The sequence below is a fragment of the Podarcis melisellensis genome, assembly GCF_964234715.1.
Source record: "Podarcis melisellensis genome assembly, chromosome: Z".
Classification (NCBI taxonomy): Eukaryota; Metazoa; Chordata; class Lepidosauria; order Squamata; family Lacertidae; genus Podarcis; species Podarcis melisellensis.
This window is the reverse complement of record NC_138547.1, coordinates 9,776,995-9,801,684: the sequence shown is the minus strand read 5'-3', so window position 1 is coordinate 9,801,684 and position 24,690 is coordinate 9,776,995. Positions and strand designations below refer to the sequence as shown.

The 24,690-nt window shown below is 44.7% G+C and overlaps 1 protein-coding gene across 11 annotated transcripts in view; it reads left to right on the top strand.

Annotated features, from left to right (window-relative positions):
* KCNT1 (potassium sodium-activated channel subfamily T member 1) overlaps positions 1-24,690 on the top strand; it is a 214,884-nt gene that overhangs the window by 182,491 nt on the left and 7,703 nt on the right. For 8 of the 11 annotated variants that reach the window (XM_081896321.1, XM_081896324.1, XM_081896318.1 and 5 more), the window contains 10 exons: positions 3,756-3,861; positions 5,599-5,771; positions 7,445-7,516; positions 7,961-8,095; positions 10,613-10,724; positions 11,513-11,614; positions 16,917-17,000; positions 18,115-18,243; positions 19,952-19,972; positions 20,521-20,827. In XM_081896321.1, the coding sequence (XP_081752447.1) occupies positions 3,756-3,861; positions 5,599-5,771; positions 7,445-7,516; positions 7,961-8,095; positions 10,613-10,724; positions 11,513-11,614; positions 16,917-17,000; positions 18,115-18,243; positions 19,952-19,972; positions 20,521-20,827 (1,241 nt within the window). The remainder of the gene's footprint in view (positions 1-3,755; positions 3,862-5,598; positions 5,772-7,444; positions 7,517-7,960; positions 8,096-10,612; positions 10,725-11,512; positions 11,615-16,916; positions 17,001-18,114; positions 18,244-19,951; positions 19,973-20,520; positions 20,828-24,690) is intronic. The other 3 variants (XM_081896322.1, XM_081896325.1, XM_081896323.1) reach the window with 3 other exon arrangements.

Genomic DNA, 24,690 nt, shown 5'->3' with positions numbered 1-24,690 from the left:
ATTAAAACATTAGGATGCAGCCTCTTCACAGGAGGAGAAAGGAAAAAGAAAGAGGGGGAGGGAATCAAACTGATTCTAAGCCAAAGGCTAGGTGGAACAACTCTGTCTTACAGGCAGAAAGAAATCAGATCCCACAGGGCCCTGGTCTCATGAGACAGAGCATTCCACCAGGCCAGAGCCAGAGTTGAAAAGGCCCTGGCTCTGGTTGAAGCTAATCTAACATTAGACGGCTGGACTGATTGTATGCCCCACCCCCTCCTATTTTTTATTAAATATCTCCCCACACTTGGGCAATTAGCATGTCAGGAAGGCAGCATTTAGCCCAACTTTCTTTCTGACACATTAGTTTTGTGCATGCATGGGAATTTTAATTCTGGGGAATTCTACATCATTAGCTTATGTCACCCTTTGTCTTCCTCTTATCTTCCCCTTGCCCACAACAAAGGACCATTCTAGCTAGCTGGGCAGCATTAAAATGCATTGAAGCGCATGACCCGCCAGGGGGCACAACAGCTTCACTTAATTCCTCCATAAGGAACATGCCAGGATGCTATGACAAAGGCCGGAGAATTGCAGAGGCTTGCCAGTATACTGTATGTTTTAATCATTCAGTCCAGCCCTGCCTTACAGTTCTTAACCTGGGACCAGGGTGTTCTCAAGTCCTGGTGGACGTTTGCTGCATCCCTCTGCTGAAATGCCAAGATTAGAGCCATGCTGCTTCCAAGACACACGCACACAACGAGTGGGGTGGCTTTTAGAGTGCAGCAGAGTGGAAAGTGCCTCCAGGATGGTGTTCTGGGTATTAAAGGACCCAGCAAGATGCCAACTTGCTGTTCTGTGGAAGCACTGCCGTGCAAATTTATTGTTATTTCCTGCACTTAATGGGCCATTTGCATAAATTAGCCTCCCATTAACAGTTTTCTGCTCCATTTCAGCTCTGTTCCTGGGTGGCATGCTTTCTATTCCATTCCTTTCTGCCTAGATCTCACTAGAGCAAGCAGGAGGTGAAGGACTTTGCCATGGTTTTCTTAAAGTGGCACCACAGTGCCATCTTCCGGACACATTTGTAATAGCTAAATTGCTATTGTTGTTTAGAGACCAGAGCATGCCAGGCACTCCTGTCTTCAACTGCCTCCCGCAGTTTGGTCAAACTCATGCTGGTAGCTTCGAGAACACTGTCCAATCATCTTGTCCTCTGTCGTCCCCTTTCTCCTTGTGCCATCTTTCCCAACATCAGGGTCTTTTCCAGGGAGTCTTCTCTTCTCATGAGGTGGCCAAAGTATTGTAGCCTCAGCTTCACAGTCTGTCCTTCCAGTGAGCACTCAGGGCTGATTTCCTTAAGAATGGATAGGTTTGATCTTCTTGCAGTCCATGGGACTCTCAAGAGTCTCCTCCACTCCATAAATGCTTTGCAAAATTAGTATGGGGCTGAGTTAAATGTCTCTTCCCCCATTTCAAAAAACAACACCAAAAACACTAGGGTTTCCATATTTCAAAAAGCAAAAATCTGGACAGAAAAGCTGTTGAGCTTCTTTTTGTTTTGCCCAAAATCTGATTAGTTTTTTGCAAAAAACAACAACAAAACTGGACGCTTTCCAGCTATTTCTAAGTAAAATCAGCAAAAACAACACTGCTGACATGGGCTGGATGTGTCCAGGAAATTCCGGGTGTATGGCAATCCTACCATACACACCGACTTTTGTAGCCCCTCCAACATTTCTCAGATAGAAATAGGGATGTTCTATTCTTCATCAGGAAGCTTCTCCCAAGTTCGGTCTCCTCACACCTAAATACATTGTCTGCACATCTACATCAGTCACTATGAGCCAGTTACAACCTCTCTGCCAAACCTATCTCACAGAAGTAAAGAAAAAAATGTTTGAGGGAAGGAGTCATGTACAACACCTTCCACAGATAAACAGAATGAAATTTTTTTTTTTTTGCCTTGAGGAAAAAGACAAGAAATAAGAATAAGAACAAGAACGGAAACTGTGAGAATAATGAGGAACATACCAGAGAGGAAATCCTATTGAACTCAGTGGGACTTAGTTCTGAGTAAAAAAATACTTTGGGTTGTGGTGTAAGGTTGCCGGGTCTTTACCCAGTTATCTCGGCGTGAGCTCCATTGAATACAGTGGGACTTACTTCTCAGTAGACAGAGCAAGACTCCATTTACAGTTAAGGAATAAACACTCCAAATGTTTCCTAAGAAATGACTCACTGCTGAACCATTGCAATGAAACAATTTAAAGTGGATTGTTGGCCTTTCGCTTCAAAATTGTAGGGATTGATTTGCCATTTCCTTCATTTGGTGCAGGAATTTTATTTTCAGTATAAACAGGACTCCGTGTTTGCACCTACACACAAACAAACACACCACAAACAGACAGACATGGGGGGGGGCAGAAAAGGCAAACTGGGACATTCCAGGATCAAATCAGAAACCAAAATGGCTTCTGTGATTCCAGGACTGTCCCTGGAAAATAGGGGCACCTGGAAGGTATGTGTATGCAGGTGGCAGAAGGTGGTTGAGGATAGCAGGGGTCAGGAAATTTTTTCAGCAGGGGGCAGTCTACTGTCTCCCAGACCTTCTGGGGGGCCAGACTATATTTTGAAGAAAAAGAAATGAACAAATTCCTATGCCCCACAAATAACCCAGAGATGCATTTTAAATGAAAGGGCACATTCTACTCATGTAAAAACACGCTGATTCCAGGACCATCCACGGGCCAGATTTAAAAGGCAATTGGGCCGGATTCGGCCCCCGGGCCTTAGTTAGCCTACCCATGGAATAGAGGATGGGGAAAGAAATTCAATTTGTTGCACAGTGTGATGTGAATCTACCTAATTTGTGCTTCCAACACATAACCTGAAATGCAGCTCTCTCTTGAAGTTTGCATTTCTCCTTATTTTGTGATGCTCCAGACATAAAATGCATCCAGTAATTAGGATAAAGTGTTCATCAAATGCATCTACTATATACAATAGCCTTGCTTGAACACTGTAGTCCATGCCTTGGAAACTTCAAGGCTTGGTTACTGCAATGCACTCTCTGTGGGGCTGCCCTAGGGCCTGGTTTCGAAGCCACAGCTCGTGCAGAATGCAGTGGCCAGAACACTGGTGGGGGCATCTGACTGACAACATGTGATGCAATTGTTAAAACATCCGTATTAGCTGCCCATCTACTACCAAGCCAGGCTCGAGGTCCTTGTATAAATTTACAAAGCCCTGGACAACTTAGGTCAGGGGTACCTTAGGGACTGCCTGGGGTGGACTCAAAGTATTCTGAAATCCTGGTCTGGATTTGATCTCGGAATGTCCTGCTTTTCCTTATTTTCATCTGAGAAATGTTATAAGGTGTGGTAGGATGTCCTTATTTTCATCAGAGAAATGTTGGAGGGTATGGAGTTATCTGACCCCCAAAGCCATCCGAAGGCAGCCACATATGGGGAAGTTTTTAAATGTTTGATGTTTTATTGTGCTTTTATATATGTTGGAAGCCACCCAGAGTGTCTGGGGCAACCCAGTCAGATGGTTTAGGTATAAATAGTAAAATTATTAGTATTTATTTTATTATGGAATAGGATGTCCCTATTTTCATTGGAGAAATGTTGGAGAGTATACTGTTGGGCTTGCTGCAACCATTTTACATTTTCTGGAATTCCCCATTGCAAGGGGCATTGTGTGTGGAAATGGAAAACCACAACAAACAAAATGGTGGGCCAAATCCTGACCACTTCCCCCTTGTTCTACAGGTATGTGAAAGGCTACCCTCCCAACTCTCCCTACATTGGAAGCTCTCCCACATTATGCCACCTTTTGCCCGTTAAAGCTCCATTCTGCTGCTTGCGCTTGGATAAGGTAAGGACCTGTCACATTTCCATATCTGTCAACTGCCCCTTCTTGTGAGAGGACAGCAGCCCAAATGCCCACTGTAATCTTGCACAACTTAGGGTTGCACATTATTTTGGACATGGCAGCCCAAAACAATCATTTATGGGTGCTGTGCCCAAAAAAAGCACTGGGGGGGGTATCTTGTGTTGCATGACTTGTGAAGGAGTGCAGCCCCAGAAAATGGTGTTCCAGTTTGGGGCCACTTCATATTGGAAGGCATGCATTTCTGAACAGGTTCTTTCTTTTTCTACCCTTTTGTGGGGCACCAAGGTTAATAGGGGACATGGGTGGTGCAGGGGACACAGGAGGCACTGTGAGTTAAACCACAGAGCCTAGGACTTGCCGATCAGAAGGCCGGCGGTTCGAATCCCCGTGACAGGGTGAGTTCCCGTTGCTCGGTCCCTGCTCCAGCCAACCTAGCAGTTCAAAAGCACAAAGTACAAGTAGATAAATAGGGACCGCTCCAGTGGGAAGGTAAACGGCGTTTCCGTGCGCTGCTCTGCTTTGCCAGAAACAGCTTAGTCATGTTGGCCACATGACCCAGAAGCTGTACACCAGCTCCCTCAGCCAATAAAGCGAGATGAGCGCCGCAACCCCAGAGTCGGCCACGACTGGACCTAATGGTCAGGGGTCCCTTTACCCTTTAAGGTTAATTTAGAAACACCAGCAACTGAAAATATTTCCTGAAAATCACCAATTTTATTTTGTGTTAAGGTTTCTAGTCCCTACTGTGGCAAAGGCGTGCAGGCAGTGCCTGCTCAATGATCAGAAGCATGAGAAGGTCTAGATCAGGGTGGCCTCACCTCTGGCCCTTTGCATATTGCTGAACTAACAACTCCCATCGTCTGTGACTTTTGCCCATTCTGCCAAGGGCTGATGGGAGCTGTAGTTCAGCAGTGTCTAGAGAGCAAGAGCTTAGCTACTTCAGGCTAAACAAAATGTCCAGGGGGTTGTAGGAATGGGAGCTTTGGAGATGCAGATATGTACACAAGCTGCTACCTGGGCTGGGCTTTCTACAAAGCCACACAAACCGTCTCTGATGGTGGAGGAACTGTTGGAATGGCCAGCAGGGTTTCTCTATAAAGTGGAAACATCTGGTACATTGGCAGCTGATAAAAGTGAAACAGCTGGAGATTTTGTTTCTCTCTCCCCCCCCCCCAGCTCTTGCATCTAAGCAGCTTCCCTGCCCCCATCTTGTTCACGTGGGGGCTCTTCTCTTCTTCCTACTTCATCCATCTTCCTGTTCATTTCATCCTCTCAGTTGGCTGTTCCTTTGTGGTTCCTTCATATCCAGGAGAGTTGGAAATGGTTACTGTGGGAGGGAGGATAATTCTGTTGGGAAAGTGGTTTAGTTTACCAACTGCCCTGCTTGCTGCAGCTGCTTTTATCACCTTGTTGTGAAGGATTTTTAACCTTGGTGGCTGCGTTCTCCCTCCCTTCATTCTCAGAGGCAGCAGTGCATCTTAATCCCAGTTCCTGGAAACCACAGGAGGACCACAACCTCTTGTGACTGGGTCCTACCTGCAAGTTTCCCACTGGGGCATCTGGTTGTCTACTGTGAGAATAGATGCTAGGCTAGTTGGGTCACCGACGTGCTCCAGCAAGGCTCTTCTTATCTTCTTATGGGGAGAATAGGTGACATTGGCCCATTATTGAGCACCAGCCAGGAAGTGTAAAATAAAACATTTCCCGGCATCTTTCCAGGGCTGCAGGCACAACAGTTATGAAGACGCCAAAGCCTACGGCTTTAAGAACAAGTTGATCATTGTGTCAGCAGAGACGGCTGGGAACGGCTTGTACAACTTCATTGTTCCTCTCCGCGCCTACTACCGGTCACGGAAAGAGCTAAACCCCATCGTACTGTTGCTTGACAACAAGTAAGTACTTCCCCGCTCCAGCTCATATATACACACAAACATACAAATATACTGGGGCTACATCAGAGCCCCACACCCTACACACTCCCTGTAAATAGAAAAGTAGGATTTTAGGGGAAAGGCTCTACCTAAAGCCGATGCTCAGAGAGTGATTAAGAAAGATGGTGGTATGCTCTGCTCTGAAATTCTTCCTACTCAGACTGCTTCTGCTGGTGTTGTACGCGATGATACTGTTGCTGTTAAGTTGTGGGTGAACATATCACAGCGATTCTTCAAACAGCTCTTGTTTATTCATAGGCCAGAACTGAACTGAAGGGTTCAGCCAGCCTGTTTATATAGAGCTCCAGTACAACGTAACTGTAACAACTTTCTGTAACTATTCAATCACTGAACGTCACTTTTGATCCCTTATTTGCATATGTGGACCTGAGTGAAAACTATCTACAGTATCCCCCTGCTGGCCCAGGGTGAGAACTTCAGTACATAACAGTTGCTTTACTCACAAAAGTGACTTACAAGCACAGTGCACAAACACTACTACAATTTACAAACACGAATTACACACACACACACACACAAACACAACACCTAAACAAATAAAGGTCAGTCTTATGGATCCTGCCTTCTAAAAGAGGCCACAAGTAATTGAAAACCTTCAAATTAAGGGCCAAACACCCAGGTAAAAAGGAATGTCTCATATCTGAAAATGAAGATGGCACCAAGCGAGCTTCCCTGTGGAGAGCATTCCACAAGTTGGGGAGCTACCGCTGGGAAGGCCGGTTCTGTGTTGTCACCCTCCAGACCTCTCCATGGTAGCAGCACACAGAGAAATGCCTCAGATGGCAATACCAGGATCTGGGTCTGTTCATGTGGGGAGAGGTGGTCCTTGACGTATTAGAGCAGCTTAAGAAATGATTGCGCAAACACTGACTGGCAGCAACAGTTTCAGGTGGGCATCTTTCACAGCCCACTTTGGGGACAAGACAGGACTTGAACCAGGGACCTTCCAAATGCCAACTCTCTTAACACTGAGCTACAGCGCCTGTGACCAGCAAAGGTCACAGGCGGAGGTGTAGAGTGAGAGTGGAGAAGTACAACTTCGAAAAAAAGGATGAGGAGCTGGCACAGGATCCAGGGAAGGAGAGGAGACCTATGCAGAGACTGAAGGTGGGGTGTCATCGTGGTCAGAGTGGCAAGAAGGGTGAAAGATTTGGACAGCACAGCACCAGAAAGCAAGGCTGGTGGTTGGGGGCCGGGAAGGAATTCAATTCAGTTTGCCTTTCAAAGTGGACTTATCCAATTCACACTTTTTGAAACATTGCAAGAATCAAACTGCAGCCATCCTTCAAAATCCACATTTCTCTGGATTTCGCAGTGCAGTTCTCCAGCCAAGTGATGCGCACAAAAATGCATGTGCTGTGGCAAAGTGTGCATAAATGTGCACATATTCGTGAAAATAGAATACCAACATGCATTTTATTATGGGAAGCTTCTTTGCCAAAACGTGTATATTTTAGGGGAAATTGCATGCAGGCATGTGTCCATTAGGAGAAATTCACACTAAAAGGCTGAAGAATTTTCATGGGCGCTTCTTCATAATAAGAATTCACGGACTGATGTGGAAAACTGGACTTAAGATTGGAAAAAAGAGAAACTGAGTGTCTCTTTTTCAGGCCTGACCATCATTTCCTGGAAGCCATCTGCTGTTTTCCAATGGTCTATTATATGGAAGGCACAATTGATAAGTAAGCTTTCCCCTTTCTCTCTCTCTATCTCTCTCTCCTTCCCTGCACCTGTCTCTGTCTCTTTTGGTTCAGTGCCCCAAGGCACAACCCCAAGGCACCACCATGAGGGACAGAAACTTGGAGGTGTTTTATTTTGTTGGGCTAAAAAAAAAAAAAACCACCAACCCTCTGATAATTCATACTCAGATCCATAAACATACAAAACAGTTCTGCCTTTGTACATTCCTTATGTTGATTCCTAAATTTTCTATCCTGAGGCAGTGTTCCCCATGCTGGCCCAATGAAACAATTTGGGATGGGGTGATCTCAAAACAATAACAAAAAATTGTCAGCAAATTGCCAAGAGCATAATTTCCTGAGACATTTCGAGCATCAAAGCTGGCTTCCCCCTCCCGCCTTCCAACAGCCTCCTAATTTTCACTTGTTTTGGGGGATGCCTTTTAGCCTCGACAGCTTGCTGCAGTGTGGGATCATTTATGCTGACAATTTGGTGGTGGTGGACAAGGAGAGCACCATGAGCGCCGAAGAGGATTACATGGCAGATGCCAAGACCATCGTCAACGTCCAAACCATGTTCAGGTGAGGCAAAGTGCTTTGAAGGTCCAGCATCTCTGGCCATGATAATCTTCCCTCTTTCTCCAGGTTGAGGAACCCTTTTTATCCTGAGGGCTGCATTTCCTTCTAGATATCTTCTGGGGGCCACATGGCGGTGGCAGGCAGGGCCAGAGAGAAGAGGGGTGGAGGAATGAATGCCAATTTTATTTTTGGTACAGCAGGCTACACGCACCTCTCAGTCTTCCATCCAATCAAGCAAGCAGCATGATCAAAGTCCAAGGACACATTCCAGCCAAGCAAAGCACACTTGCAGTGCCAAGCATGGTCAATGGAAGGTGTGGTCTGGGGACAGTTCTAAGGGCCAGATAGAGAGGCCTGGCAAGCTGTATTCAGTTGCCCACTCCCACTATTTCTCTTGCATCCCATAATGGAGAGCTGGTTCCAGGTTGGATGGTTTTAAAAGAACACTGGACAAATTCAGTGATAATGCTATCAGCTGCTCACCAGCCAAGGAAATGTGCACAAGAACACCTATATTAGTGAAGGTAACATAGCAAAATGCATTATATCAAAGGAAATTCCTTGAAAATATGCCCTTTGTTAGTCAAACCTGCATACAGAAATGTGTTAAGTAGGATAAATTCACATGTAAATGCTGAATAAACTTTGACCAGATATATTTTTAATGCAAAATGCAGCAGAAATTCTAAGACAGGAAAAATGAGAAACAGAAAGAATCAAAATTGACAGTTTTGCCCACACACACACACACACACACACACACACACACTACATTGCAATGTGGGGTTCTCATATTTTCATTTCATTTCGTTTCACTTTAAATTTGTATACCACCTTTCTATGTATCTATATATTGATATACAAGGCGGTTTACAAGCTGAAGAAGCAACAAAATATACAGCAAAGATTACTCATAACAATCTGATCCAATGCAAAAAAATCGTAATAAAAATATGACTTACAATAAGCAGCTTATACAAAATAAAGTAATATAATAGCACACAAAAAATATCATAGAACTATAGAGTTGGGAGGGACCCTGAGGATCATTTAGTCCAACCCCCTGCAATGACAGGAATATGCAGCTGTCCTATATGGGGATCGAACCTGCAACCTTGGCAATATCAGCACCACACTCTAACCAGCTGAGCTATCCAGTGACAGAACTAGGACAAGAGTTAAATGTGAAAAGGCTCAGAGGTTACAGCATATTTTAATGGGTCCTCAGACATGCAGCCTGAGCTATTCCCACCACCGGGAGCAATCCTATGCACATGAAGTTGGCATAAAGCAATGTGGTGTAATTAAGACGGCATAAAGTTACACAATAATATCAACAATAATTAAATAGAAATTCACTTAAGCATTAAAAAAAATTACTAAATTACAAACAACAGCAAAATTACAATGCGTAAAAACCATATAAACAGATCAAATTGAGCAATAAGATCACATAACTTAAAATAATTCCCTCCCCCCTTATTCCTCTTCTCCCTTTCCAGCTGCATCTGCTGCTCTTAAAGCCATGGGAAGGCTGTTTCTCAGCTGGACTTGATTGACGGTGGGGGAGGCAAGACTCTTTTGTCCTCCTTGGCAATTCCCAACTAAGTAGCAATTAAAGTTGTGGGATAACCAGCATCATATAACCAACATGCTTAAGTGCAATTAATACATGAAGGGGTTAAGACCATAGAATAAGCTTAGTGAGGTCACTTTCCTTTACCTTGGGGAAAATAGGAAATCAAACCTTTGTTCACCCCCAGTCTACATGAGAAATTCCAGCTCCAGCTCAACCACATGGCTCTTACGAGCCACTCTTGAGTTCTTATACTAATAATCTAGAAACATTTACCACTTTGTAACTAAGTATTGCTTATTGTGCAGCTTTCCTGACTGATGTATGCGAAAGCACATAAATTTGACCTTTGGAGAGTTTGTAAGTAATCCAGTTTTAAACTTACCAAAGATGCGGTCTCTTGGTATGCTGGGAGGAGAAGGAAACCTTGGAATTTACTTGGAAGAACATATTTTGATGGTCTAACAGCTTGTGCTTCCACACTTTACTTTGCTGCATATTTTGTGACCTTAAATCTCTGCTGGGTTCTCTTACCAAAGACTACTTGCCCCAAAGTTGGATCTTGGCATCCAGTAATTCATCTCTATCCCCGTCTATCTCTATATGCAATAAAAATGAAATGGGGTTAGCTAGGTATTCACTCTATTCTATGCCCCTTCCTCATTTTCCATCTCAACAGCGTTTTCCATAACAATGGCTAGATAGTACTCTGTGGCTACTCTTGGGCTGTTCTAGGTTTTTATTGGTTCATCCCTACTGATGGGCTGTTGTCTTTGTGCCCTGTTTGTGGGCTTCCCAGAAGCAACCAGCTGGCCAGTTTTGGGGAACATGATGCTAAATTATGAATCTCACGCTGTGACCCATCAGGACTATTCTTACATTTGTTGAAATGTCTAACAGAAATGTATTTGCTTACTCTCCCGCACCCCTTGCTTTCATTCTAGGCTTTTCCCAAGCCTGAGCATAATTACAGAGCTGACACATCCATCCAACATGAGGTTCATGCAGTTCCGAGCAAAGGATAGCTACTCATTGGCCCTTTCCAAACTAGAAAAGGTAACAAACAAACAAAAATGTGTATATTTGGTTATTAGATTCCTAATTTGTGGTGGTATGAGGCACTTTGGAGAGAAAAATAATACATATATATATTAAAAAGAATGCTGATTTGTTGCCCTCTCACCTCTCCCTGATTGTTGAAGAAAATGCCATTGTGGTCGCCATTACTTTCATTGCTACCCACTAAGCATGTCATATCCCAGCTGCTCCCTTGTTATGAGATTCCATGCTGACATTTTAGGGCTGCAAGGCTCAAGATGAAGCACAATTCTCATTGTGCCCTTTCTTTTCACAGGGCAATCCAGCAGTGTTCTGTGGATGTGTGTGTGCCCACTGCCATGCTGTCTCTTAATATAGTATATAAAAAAGGCCACGAGCGCTGAGGTTGTAGCCAGTTCTAGTCCTACGCAGAATAGACCCATTGAATTAAGAGCCTAAATAAGTCTTGCCCATTGATTTCAATAAGTCTGCTCTGAGTAGGAGTAGTGTTGAATTCAACCCTTGGAAAGTCGAGCAGAAATTGGGACCTGCAACAAAGTGCTACACTGTGAAGCGCACCTGATCGCGGCGATAGCTAGCCATGAACTTTCTAAGTATTCCACGGGCTGTTTTGGTCTCCACCTTCAAACTTTGCTATTTAAAAAAAATAAAAATAAATATTGTTTATTGCAAACTTTGGGGTGACTACCATTAGAGGCAGGATATTGGGCCAGATTGCCTTTGGTCTAATCCAGGAAGGCTGCCATGCTATTATTTTCACCTCTGCATTCTTGCTTTCCCCACAGAAAGAGCGGGAGAACGGTTCCAACTTGGCTTTCATGTTCCGCCTTCCATTTGCTGCCGGCAGAGTTTTCAGCATCAGCATGTTGGATACGCTGCTTTACCAGGTAACAATGATGGGAAGAAGGGAGCCACCATTCATTCCAAAAGACGGGCCTTCTAGCTGTAACATTTGATCCCCTGTAGCATTGGGTTGTTTTTTTTGCAAACCGTGTCATACTGAATCTCCAGGAAGGGAAGGAACCCGATTCAAGAAAGGAGTTGTCTGGACCTCTCTAAATGGAAATGGAAATGTAAATTTGCTGAGTTGGGACTAGAACCCCAGTCTCCCAGGTCTCAGCCCAACCTTGTAATGGGTCTGCTCTGTGTAGAATTGTTATTGGACTGCAACTCCTATCATCCCTAACTGTTGGTCATACTCAAAGTAGCTGTCTTATTACAAAGGAATTTCAGAAATAGACTGGAAAGAGAAGTTGCTGAATTGCAACTTATTACCAAACTTATTCAGAGACCTGGTCTGAATAGAGACATTGGATTCTTATCTCATTATACACGATATAGCTATTTTTAGCCATCTCACCCCTTGCTTTTAACAGTCGTCAGCAGGTTTACCACACCTATCAGCCAATCACCCATTCCACCACCCTTCTGAGTAGAGGGAAGGAAGCAGAGGCTGATGGATCCTGATAGATTCCGTCAAGCCTTGCGGGACCTTTCTCCCCCTGGCGACTCATTGACTGAGCTTGTTGAGGGCTGGAATACCCATCTCCTGGCAGCCATCAATGAGATCGCACCTAAGCGCCCTCTGCGACCCCGCAGAAACCGGGCTCCCTGGTTTACCGAGGAGCTCCGGAAAATGAAGCGGGACCTCAGACGGCTAGAGCGAGTATGGCGGCGTGCCCGTGACGGAGCTTCAAGAACATCTTATAGGGTTTTTATGAAAACCTACGAGATGGCTGTGAAGGCCACTAAGAAGTCCTACTTCTCGGCCTCCATTGCATCCGCTAGCTCTCGCCCGGCGCAATTATTTAGTATAATTCGGTCTTTAACGTCCCTCGAAGGACAGCCAAATTTAAATAACAAATTGACACACAGTTGTGAGGCATTTGCGAGCTTTTTTGCGGAGAAGGTCTTGTCGCTCCGCCATGACCTCCCTGCCAATTTGGATACAATAAAGGAACTGGAGGCCCCTCGACTGTCCTCGGGTCCAGTATTGGACCACTTCGACCGGATATCCCCAGCCGATGTGGACAGACTCCTCCGAGCTGGAAAGCCCACCACCTGTCCTCTTGACCCGTGCCCGTCTTGGCTGATTAGAGCGTGTCCAGACGAGGTGCGGGCCCTCCTGGGGGATATCATCAATTTGTCCCTTGGCACGGGGACATTCCCAGGGGAACTGAAGGAGGCAGTGGTGCGCCCGCTCTTAAAGAAAACATCATTAGATCCTTTAGATCTATCCAATTACCGCCCGGTTTCGAATCTTCCGTTCCTGGGTAAGGTGATTGAGAGAGCGGTTGCTGAACAGCTTGGTGGGTTTCTGGATGAAACATCGGCTCTGGATCCATTCCAGTCCGGCTTCCGCGCTGGCCATGGGACCGAGACGGCTCTGGTTGCCCTAACAGACGATCTCCGCAGGCAGCTGGATCGAGGCGGGTCGGGGCTGCTGATTCTTTTAGATTTGTCAGCAGCTTTTGACATGGTCGATCATGAACTTCTGGACCACCGCCTTGCCGACGTGGGGATCCAGGGCACAGTCCTTCAATGGCTGCGCTCGTTTCTCTCTGGTCGGGGACAGAGGGTGGCGCTTGGGGGGGAATTGTCATCGCACCACTCCTTGGTGTGTGGAGTGCCTCAGGGTGCGATTCTCTCCCCGATGCTTTTTAACATCTTTATGCGCCCCCTCGCCCAGCTTGTCAGGAGTTTTGGGCTGGGCTGCCATCAGTATGCTGATGACACCCAACTCTATCTGTTGATGGATGGCCATCCTGACTCGGCCCCAGACACACTGATCAGATGCTTGGAAGCTGTGGCTGGATGGTTGCGTGGGAGCCGGTTGAAGTTAAATCCTTCGAAGACAGAGGTCCTCTGGCTGGGACGGGATGATATGGGACTGAGGGGGCAGCTCCCATCTCTTGCGGGGGTGCAATTAGTGCCAGCACCGTCCGTTAAGAGTTTGGGTGTAATCTTCGATACCTCCCTCTCCATGGAGGCGCAGATTGCAGCTATTACAAAGGCGGCATTTTTTCATCTCCGCCAAGCTAAGCAGTTGGCTCCTTACCTCTCTCGCCCTGACCTAGCTACTGTGATCCACGCGACGGTCACCTCCAGACTGGATTATTGTAACTCGCTCTACGTGGGGCTGCCCTTGAGACTGACCCAAAAACTCCAGCGGGTGCAGAATGCCGCAGCGAGACTCCTTACGGGGTCTTCGCTGCGAGATCACATTTATCCGGTGCTATACCAGCTGCACTGGCTCCCGGTGGAGTACAGGATCAGGTTTAAGGTGCTGGTTTTAACCTTCAAAGCCCTATACAGCCTAGGACCCTCGTACCTACGGGACCGCCTCTCCTGGTATGCCCCACAGAGGAACCTACGGTCTTCAAACAAAAACACCTTGAAGGTCCCAGGCCACAGAGAGGTTAGGCTGGCCTCAACTAGAGCCAGGGCCTTTTCGGCTGCGGCTCCAACCTGGTGGAATGCTCTGTCACAAGAGACCAGGGCCCTGCAGGACTTGACATCTTTCCGTAGGGCCTGCAAGACAGAGCTGTTCCGCCAGGCCTTTGGTTAGGGCGCAGCCTGACTCCCTCCTCTGGCAACCTTTACAAAACTTTATGGCTGCCATCAATCTTGATTTTAATTAATTCTTATAATGTTTTTATAATGTCGCACTATTTTGGTGTTGTTAGCCGCCCTGAGCCCGGCTTCGGCTGGGGAGGGCGGGATATAAATAAAATTTATTATTATTATTATTATTATTATTATTATTAATACCCCTCTCCACCCTCTCACTATATATAAGGGTCTGGTGACTTCTGTTTCAGTGTATCTGAAGAATTGTGTGCATGCACACGAAAGCTCATACCAATAACAAACTTAGTTGGTCTCTAAGGTGCTACTGGAAGGAATTTTTTAATGTTGGTCATACTGGCTGAGACTGATGGAATGTTTCAGTCCACCAGATGGCAGAAGGCTGTCGCTCAGGGCTGTCACACAGTTTAAAGAAATGTTAGTTAATGTATGAGTTTTTGTACATGGATTGATTGGTAGACACTATGTATGAGGAGGGGGGAAACTGTTCTCAAGGGGGTCCATGTTGGACGGGGGGGGGGGCACAAATGCTTTGCATTTAGATGATACGTTTTCTCCATCGCCTTGTTCGCTTCCACACAGGACAGAATGCATCTTGGGTGATGTGGTGATTTCAGTTTCAGAAGAACATGTATTAAAATATTTTTTTTAAAAAAGAAAACATATATTAAGAACGTAAGACAATCCTGCTACATCCAGCCAATGGCCTATCCAGTCCAACATCATATTCTCACAGTGGCTGACTAGATGCATATGGGAACTCCAAAAGCAGGGCTCAAGCACAAGAGTAAGACTCTCCCCTCCTCTGGTTTCTGGCAACTGGTGTTAGAGGCAATAATACTTCTTAAAAATAAAAAATAAAAAATAATAAGAATAAATTGATAATAAGAATCAATAAGAAGTCTACAGAACAAGAATATTAAAAAACCAAAAAATGCAAGAAAAAAGAGACGGAGAGGGAGGAAATGCCTAAAGGCCCTTTGCCATATTTATATCATATACAGTGGTGCCTCAGGTTAAGTACTTAATTCGTTCTGGAGGTCTGTTATTAACCTGAAACTGTTCTTAACCTGAAGCACCACTTTAGCCAATGGGGCCTCCTGCTGCCGCCGCGCCGCCGGAGCCCGATTTCTGTTCTTATCATGAAGCAAAGTTCTTAACTTGAAGCACTATTTCTGGGTTAGTGGAGTGTGTAACCTGAAGCGCATGTAACCTGAAGCATATGTAACCCAAGGTGCCACTGTATATCCTGTCATTTATCCACATACAGAGAGGTTGACCTCCCCCATCTCGCACTGGGGAGCCTATTTCTCTCACCCTGGGAGACCCTTTCCACCCTGCCTTTCGGGCAGGGACCCCCCCCTCCTACGACTGTCCCCTTCCTGCTTGTGTCCTCCTCAGTCCATGATAAAGGACGTCTCCACCCGCTGCCCTGTACCCACACCCAAAAAAAGCCTTTTATAAATGTTTCCAATACTGTACAAAATAATAAAAAATACAAAGAGAAAACAAGAGAAAGAGAAAAAGAGAACAAACAGAACTAAGATAAAAAGATAAAAGGAGGAGGAAAAACATAGAAGGGAAAAACAGAGGTGTACTTCCATGTCTCTATCTGCGAACTGTATGTATTACAATTATTCAAATAATAATAATAATAATAATAATAATAATAAACATTGTATACTGCCCTTATACCCGCAGGGTGGTTCACAGGATAAAAATCACAATATAAAAGCACAGAATACATAATCAAAGTAAAAACAAGAACAGCCCAATAGCCGTGTCCCCACCCCCACCCCGCCATAACTGGAATGTAGCATATACATTCCAGAATAATTTGACACTGTAGTTGATGATAATCAGCTTTTCTCCCAAACTGCTAATGCTGTGTTCCCTAGTTTCTTTCATGGGTCTCCAGTGTTCCACTTCTGTCACTCAGGAAGTCCAATATAACTTTTCTTTTCATCTTCTTCCCACCCCCAAATGTTCTGGATTGATATTTCTTCAGTTCCTTGTGATGTACTTTTTCTGGCTTCTGCAAATCTCAATAACATTGTCCCCATCAAGTTTTTCCCCCTCCTGTTTTTCCAATCTCCCCCCAGATTGGGTCCTTGAAAATAAGCAGCAGAGGCACCCAACTTCATCTTAGCACCTTGCTCTGAGAGGCAGTCATACTTCTGAATAGCAGTTGCTGGAAACCACTGGAGTAGGGAGCTCTTATGCTTGCATCTTGCTTGGGGTCTTCCCACAGGCATCTGGTTGGCCACTATAAGAACAGAATGCTGGACTAGTTGAGCTTTGGCTGGATCCAGCAGGGCTCTTCTTATGTTGTTACATTCAATACTGCCTCCACCTATGGAAGCAGAGCATAGCCATTGTGGCTAGTTGTCATTGATAGCCCTGATCTCCATGAATTTGTCTAAAAGTCATCCAAATTGGTGGTCATCACTGCCTCCTGTGGGAATGAGTTTTACCTGTTGTTAGCTTAACTGGAGTTTTCACAAGCTCAGTTGTTCAATCAAATTGAGGAACCAAATCCATTAGATGCTATTGCCCTGGTAGAGGCCACTGCCCAATTGTTGATGGGTTCTTCCCTTGCAGTCATTCGTGAAAGACTATATGATCACCATCACAAGGCTGCTTCTCGGTCTAGACACCACTCCAGGGTCCGGCTACCTCTGTGCTGTAAGTGTTGAGTTTCTGCATTCTTTTCCGTGGTACCAAAGTGGCAAATATAGTGCTTTGTAGGTTCCCTGCCTAGCCCAGTCTGAGTGAAGAAGATCTACCTTTCAAATTATCCAGGGAAGGTACCCAGGATGATGATGGGGTTTGGAAACCAAATCCTACAAGGCATGGTCAAAATATCCAGGTATGTTTAGCCCAGAGAAAAGAAAGTTAAGAGGAGACTTTATGGCTGTCTTCACACATCTAAAGGTTTTTCACACAGAAGAAAGAGGTGACAGTGCTGTGTGGAGTTCTCTGGGAGTGGTGGGGACCAGTATTAGGTATATTAGTGCTGTAGCATCAGTTTTCCTGCATCGGTAGAGAGGTCAAACTGGATAACCTTTGATGTCTCTTGCTCGGTAAAAATGTTATAAGCATGAGTTGCTAGAATTTGCCATTCTTCAGGGTTCAGCCCCAACATTTTCTCGCTAGTCTCGCTAGTGAAGCTCCTTCTTCATTGGGAGAACGCGGGTGGCGATGTGGTCTAAACCACTGAGCCTCTTGGGCTTGCTGATCAGAAGGTTGGCGGTTCGAATCCAGGCAACAGGATGAGATCCTGTTGCTCTGTCCCAGCTTCTGCCAACTTTTACCTACCAGTGAGAAAAAGCTTGATGCCTAAAGGTGATAGGCCTCCCTTTTCTGTTTGTTCTCAGTGATCTGAAGTAGGGAAGCTTCTGCCAACTTTTACCTACCAGTGAGAAAAAGCTTGATGCCTAAAGGTGATAGGCCTCCCTTTTCTGTTTGTTCTCAGTGATCTGAAGTAGGGAAGGTTGTGACTCAGTGGTAGAGCCATCTGCCTTGCATGCAGAAGGTCCCAGGTTCATTCCCCAGCATCTCCAGGTAGGACTGGGGGAGACTCTTGTCTGAAACTTTCGGAAGCCACTGCCAGTCAGTGTGGACAATACTGAGTAAGATGGACCAATGGTCTGACCTCAGCATAATGCACCATCCCATATTCCAATGCATGGAGGTTGATGGGAGCTTGTCAATGCAAAGAAATATGTTTTTGTCACCCATTGTAAAAGAGCATCAATGACTTTTCATTCCTTCTCTCTTTCCTTCCTTTATTGGATAGATGAAAATCACTGAGGATGACCTATGGATCCGGACATACGGGCGTCTCTTCCAGAAGCTATGTTCCTCCAGCGCTGAGATCCCCATTGGCATCTATAGGACTGAGTCCCACATGTTTTCCACCATGGATGTAAGAAGTTGAGAATCAACCTGTTTGGCCTCTCCTCAGAATCCCTAATCCCCAATATCCACCCACCCAAATCCAGATTTCCTTTCTCTCTACTGCTGCTTCTCCGAACCGGGGGGGACCTGCAATTAATTCAGAAATGAGTGTATCAAATCCAGACCTGTCTTCAGCCACCCACACCTCTATCTTTTCTTCTTGGTTCTCTGCTAGCCACACTCTCCCATGCCCTCCTCTTCCTTCTCTGCCAAGAGCATTTGACCCCCTTCTGCCTTGTGTGAAGGTTCTGCCACTGACACATTCAGTGGCCTAGAATGTTCACAAACTTCTTGACAGCAACAGGTGTCCAATCCCAGGTCTAGAAGACCCCCACCCCATCAATAGGCGTACTACCTTCAAAAAGGTCCAGACTGTACTGATGAGAGAGCAGGCCTTCTCTGTAACAGCCCCCCAATTTATGGATTACTGTCCTCAGGGAGGCCCATCTAGTACCAGCCTTGTCATTGTTTTGCTGCCAGGCAAATAGATTCTCTCCCTCCCATGCATGTGGGCACCACCAATAAGCTATTCTATTCTAATTTTTGTAGCTTTCTTGTTGGGTTTTTTACTTGCTTGTAAATCATTTCAAGAGGGACGCAGGTGGCGCTGTGGGTTAAACCACAGAGCCTAGGACTTGCTGATCAGAAGGTCGGCGGTTCGAATCCCTGTGATGGGGTGAGCTCCTGTGGCTCGGTCCCTGCTCCTGCCAACCTAGCAGTTCGAAAGCATGTCAAAGTGCAAGTAGATAAACAGGTACCGTTCCGGCGGGAAGGTAAACAGCGTTTCTGTGCGCTGCTCTGGTTCGCCAGAAGTGGCTTAGTCATGCTGGCCACATGACCCAGAAGCTGTACGCCAGCTCCCTCGGCCAATAAAGCGAGATGAGCGCCGCAACCCCAGAGTCATCCCCACCTGGACCTAATGGTCAGGGGTCCCTTTACCTTTACCTTTAAATTATTTCAGGACCTTTAGTGGGAAGCGACATACAGATATAATAAACCTAATCCTGACTAATATCACCATTGACTATTAGGGAATAGAAAAGAAAATTGGTTTAGTTAGGATTTTAATGTGAACCTACATATTCCTCACATTCCAAAGCAATATGAAAACTAAAAAAGCTATTCTATGCAATTTCCACTTCTCAGAGTCTTGTGTTGCAGTTCTCCAGCCAACTAACATGTACAAAGATGTGTATGTTATGGGGAACGTGTGTGATAAAGTGCATGTGTTAGTGAAAATAATATATGAAATGCAAAATTGCATACAAAAATGTGTGCATTGGGAGAAATTTGCACTCAAATGCATATGAATTTTTATGAGGACTTTTCCTTTAAAAAAATAAAAATAAATCACAACCTGATGCAGAAATGTGGAGAACTAAACCTAAGACTGGAACCTAAGACTTGAATCTGTCAATTTCAGTAACTGAGAGGAACTGAAATGGACAGATTTGCCCATCCCCACTGACTTAGAGCCCACAGTTGATAAGTAGGTGACCATTTTTGTTACACAGTTTAGGTTGAGAAGGGAGCAGGAGAGGTAAAGTAAACATCACTTGAACAATAATCTTCTCAGTGTTGTGTTTCAGCAAAGGAATGCCGGGCCAAAATAATGATACACTTTTTCAAATTATGTTTTTCAAGTATTATGTCTTTCTTTCTCCCTGCAACCCCAGCCTCATGACATCAGGACACAGGTGAGTATTGGCTTCTGTCAAAAAATATTTATTTGTCTTTACGCTGAGAAAAGTTATTGTAGCTCTACAACTTTTCAGCTAAAGGTAGAATAAGGATGCCCTTAGTTTCCTTGGGTAACTAGTGAACATTTTCACCTGCATTTGATGAGTTGCAGACTCAAGATAACTGCATTAAAAAAGATTTTATATATATATATATATACAACATCAAAATAGTGCGTACCAAGTCAGCCAATGCGACTTCACACTTTATACAGCTTTCCTTTTTTAAAAAAAATAAGGAAACTAAAATAAAATAATGAAAGAAATGAAAGAGGAGAGAAACAAATACTACTACTACTACTACTACTACTTAAAAAGTTCCTCACCCCAGTATTAAAGAATGGGTCATGCCACCGAACTATGATCTATTCCCAATAAAAGTTTGCATTTAGTTTTGGGGAAATGAAAGCTTTCTTTTCTTATGATTCCATGGAATGACATCAGTGGCCCATCAGGGGACCAAAAGCCATATTTTGCTTTCCCTCATGGCCTACTGGTGTTCCCAGTCACAGATCTCAATCAACGTGGAAGACTGTGAGGATACAAAAGAGGTGAAGGACCACTGGAACACCAAAACCCCTCACCACCGGAACTCGTGCCCGACTGACCAATCGGAGCATCCTTTGCTACGGCGCAAGAGCATGCAGTGGGCCCGCCGGTTGAGTCGAAAAGGAGCAAGCAAACACACACCCAAAACAGCTGAGTGGATCAACCAGCAGAGGCTGAGCCTCTACCGGCGATCAGAGCGGCAGGAGCTTTCAGAGCTGGTGAAGAACCGGATGAAACATCTGGGCTTGCCCACAACAGGGTACGGTAAGTAGTGGCCCCCTTCATTCGTGGCATCTCCAATCAGCGCCTCTTCATGTAACATTCAGCCCAATGTGCCCCACAGACGCTGCCTTGAGTTCCATGGTGGAAGGCAGGGAAACTGTATAGCAAATCCACTCATAAATTGTTTCTGGAGCCACAGTGCGGGAGATTGCTCTACTGATCAGGTGCTGCTTCCAGGTTTCCAACAAGCATTGGGTTGATAACTGCAAAAAGAGGGTGCAGGATTAGGTGGGCCACTGGCCTGATCCAACAGGGCTGTTCCTATGTTGTTATGTAGCTGTGATTCCTGCATTGTAGAGGGTTGGACTGGAGAATCCCTTAGGTCTAACTCTTATGATTCTATGCAATAATACATAAAAGGAGATGGCGGTGAGTCAAAACCAGACCATCATGTAACCACTGCTGTTGACATGCAAATACCATGGTCGTTTTATTCTGCCATCAGCCACCTTTTTCATCAGGCGGGGGGAGGGGGGACTGTCACAGGGTTCCTTGCCTTAAGGAAACCAAGCTTTAAAGAAAGCGATGAGATCAACATGACATAAGAATGGAGGGGTTAATGAGGCTGTCTCAGAGTTAGGACCGGAAATCAGAAGCGACTTTCTGAGTGGGACAGAGCTGCTACCCTAGCTCTTTGGCAGATAGGTCAGTGATGATTACCAGGAGGGAGGAGGCAAGATGGCAAGACCAGCGGACCCAATCCACCGCTCTCACACTGTGAGAGCCAGTGTGGTGTAGTTGTTAAGAGCGGTAGACTCGTAATCTGGTGAACCGGGTTTGCTTCCCCGCTCCTCCACATGCAGCTGCTGGGTGACCTTGGAGCAGTCACACTTCTCTGAAGTCTCTCAGCCCCACTCACCTCACAGAGTGTTTGTTGTGGGGGAGGAAGGGAAAGGAGAATGTTAGCCGCTTTGAGACTCCTTAGGGTAGTGATAAAGCGGGATATCAAATCCAAACTACTACTACTACTATTCTTCTTCTTCTTCTTCTTCTTCTTCTTCTTCTTCTTCTTCTTCTTCTTCTTCTTCTTCTTCTTCACTCTTTCTGGTCTGTTTGCACAACACCAACCTTTCCACTGCCTTAGGCCCTTCCTCTCCCAGAAAAAAACAATGACACACCTGCCAATGGCAACTCCATTCAAGCCCATTTAATTGACTATATATTGAAAAGAAGAAGACGCTTACAATTAAAACACACACAACTTCCTTGCTTCTTTCCTTTTCCTTTCTTTCTAGATTTATTTTTTGCCATCCTGTGCTGTTGGCGATTTGCTCTTCTTATGCTCTATACTTTACTAAACCTTCTTATGCCTAGGAAATGGCTCCCTGCACCTGTTTGCAAGCAGGATTTATTTAATCATTCATTTTGCCAAAAAACAGAGCCAGACCTTCCAAACCAGAATTAGTAGTTTTGAGGGCTGGTGTGTGATGCTTTGCGGGTAAGCATCTCAAGCAACTCAGGCAAATCAAAGTGTCAGTGTTGGTCCCTACCTGCAGGCCCAATGTATTCAAAGGAATGAAGAGTGTTTCAAAGAATTGAATCTTCCTCTTGTGAAGACTTGATTCAATGAGGTCCAGAAACCTACAGAGGTCTTTTTGCACATCCTTAAGCCAAATTAAGTCAACATTAGAGCTCTTTAGTGTTGTGACTGCTGCACTCCTTTTCCTATAAGTAAACTGGTAGGGGAATTAAAGCCAAGTTTCAGCACCACTACTTCTCAAAGCCCTGCATTATTCAGTAATAAAAGGTAAAGGGCCCCTGGACGGTTAAGGCCAGGCAAAGGTGACTATTGGGTGTGGCGCTCATCTCGCTTCAGGCCAAGGAAGCCGGCATCTGTCGAAAGACATTTTTCTGGGTCATGTGGCCAGCTTGACTAAACCTCTACTGGTGCATGGAGGACCAGAGCGCACAGAAATGCTGTTCACCTTCCCACCACCACACTACCTGTTTATCTACTCGCGCTGGCATGCTTTCGCACTGCTAAGTTGGCAGAAGCTGGGACAGAGCAATGGGAGCTCACTATATCACATGGATTCGAACTGCCGACCTTCTGATTGGCAAGCCCAAGAGACTCAGTGGTTTAGACCACAGTGCCACCTGCGTCCCTTATCCAGTAATAGCCTTATCTGTAGCAAAGGTCCTTCTGGAATGGTTGCCCCTCACCATCGTCCCAGTTGATAAAGGTCTCCAGCAATGTTAATTAAAAGTTTCCTCCTTGTATGTCTACATTGCTGTATTGTTTCCTGATGAGTGTAGGCACAGGATTCATGACAAAGAACTTGTAGATTGCTCTTGGAATTGCCTTTCTTAATTGTCTCAATTTCAGTTTCTGTAATGGGTGGGACAAAGCTTTGATGGCTTATTTCCCCTAATTGTTCCCCCCTTTTCATTAATTTAAAGAGCACTATTTATTATTATTATTCAAAGAAACTAATAAGAGGAAGGGGAGGACTTAAAAGACTCAGTAGCATTTTGTCTGTCCATGCTAGGCAGCCAGGCTTTGGAGTTGTATTTTCTTGCCACTGACACCCCCCATCCCCACTCCCCCAAAAAGCCTAGAATGCAACAGGCTAACAATGAAATGGAAAGAAGCAGTAGATGGCTATTCTCTTACTTTCCAAACATCATTTAGTGAGGGAGTACCCAATATATCAGAGCCTCCCTGAGCCTGTAGTGATGACTGCTGGCTTGACAGCCCCTGTGCCCTTTTAAAATAGGGGGGGTATTGGGTTTGTTGTTTTTGATTATATATTTTGTGGTTTTATATTTTGATCTGTGAACTGCCCTGAGACCTCAGGGTATAGGGCGGTGTATAAATTCAATAAATCATAATAGTAATAATAATCCCTACAAATGGCTACAGCTGGAGAGGTTCTGCTATGGGGCTCTTTCCCTGGTGTGATAAAAATATTTTATAAATATTGCACACACACCAAAAAATAAAATAAAAAATCTTTTTTTTTTAATAATTTTTATTCATTTTTCAAACACATAATAAAAAACAAACAAAACACAAAACAAAAACATACAAAACATTTAAACATGTATAATTTCATAATCTTATTTTCGTGCACCTTCTTTCCCCTGACTTCTCCATACCTCCCTTTCGCTGCATCCTTATTTTACAATTCTTTAGCAACTCCAACTCCTCTGCTCAATTATCTATTTAATTCCCTTTCATTAAATTTTATTTAATTTGTTAGTTACAGTTGTAATTCTCTGATTCTTACCCCTTGACATCTTAACACTCCTCAACTTTACAACAATTTTTAAGATATATTTTAAATTTCTTCCAAAAATAAAATAAAAAATCTTGCACAGAAGAGGTCCTCTGTCTACTCACCTACACAGATGTTCCTCTTTTTTCCTTTTTCCTTTTTTGAGAAATGGAAAAGGGAATTTACTTACCTCCTCTTCCCCCTTCAGATTGCAGGCAAGAGTAGCCACCGTCAGAAATAAGATAATAAGCAATGAAAATGCTGATGCAGCAATTTCCTTGATAGTTTTTCTGGCATCAAAAATTGAGGTGTTGCTACAAGGTGGAGCGGACAGGAACATTCACCTTTCTTACTAGGAGCAGGGGACGAGGCAAAAGCTGGGAGGTGGATTTACAGCTGCTGCTGCTTGTAGTAGCTGTCAGAACCAGAGGCTACTACAGGTTTAGGGAGGCTTCTCTGTACGTTGCCCCTCCCCCCATTAAAGAGGGTAATATGTGAACTGATCCAATGGGGCTTTGAAAGAGACGTGCAAGTTCATCCTGAAATATTTAAATGAGTGGATGCATGTGATTTTCCTTTCTTAGTAGTGAGTAACAAGTTCACATTGCCCAGAGACTGCGTTGTTTG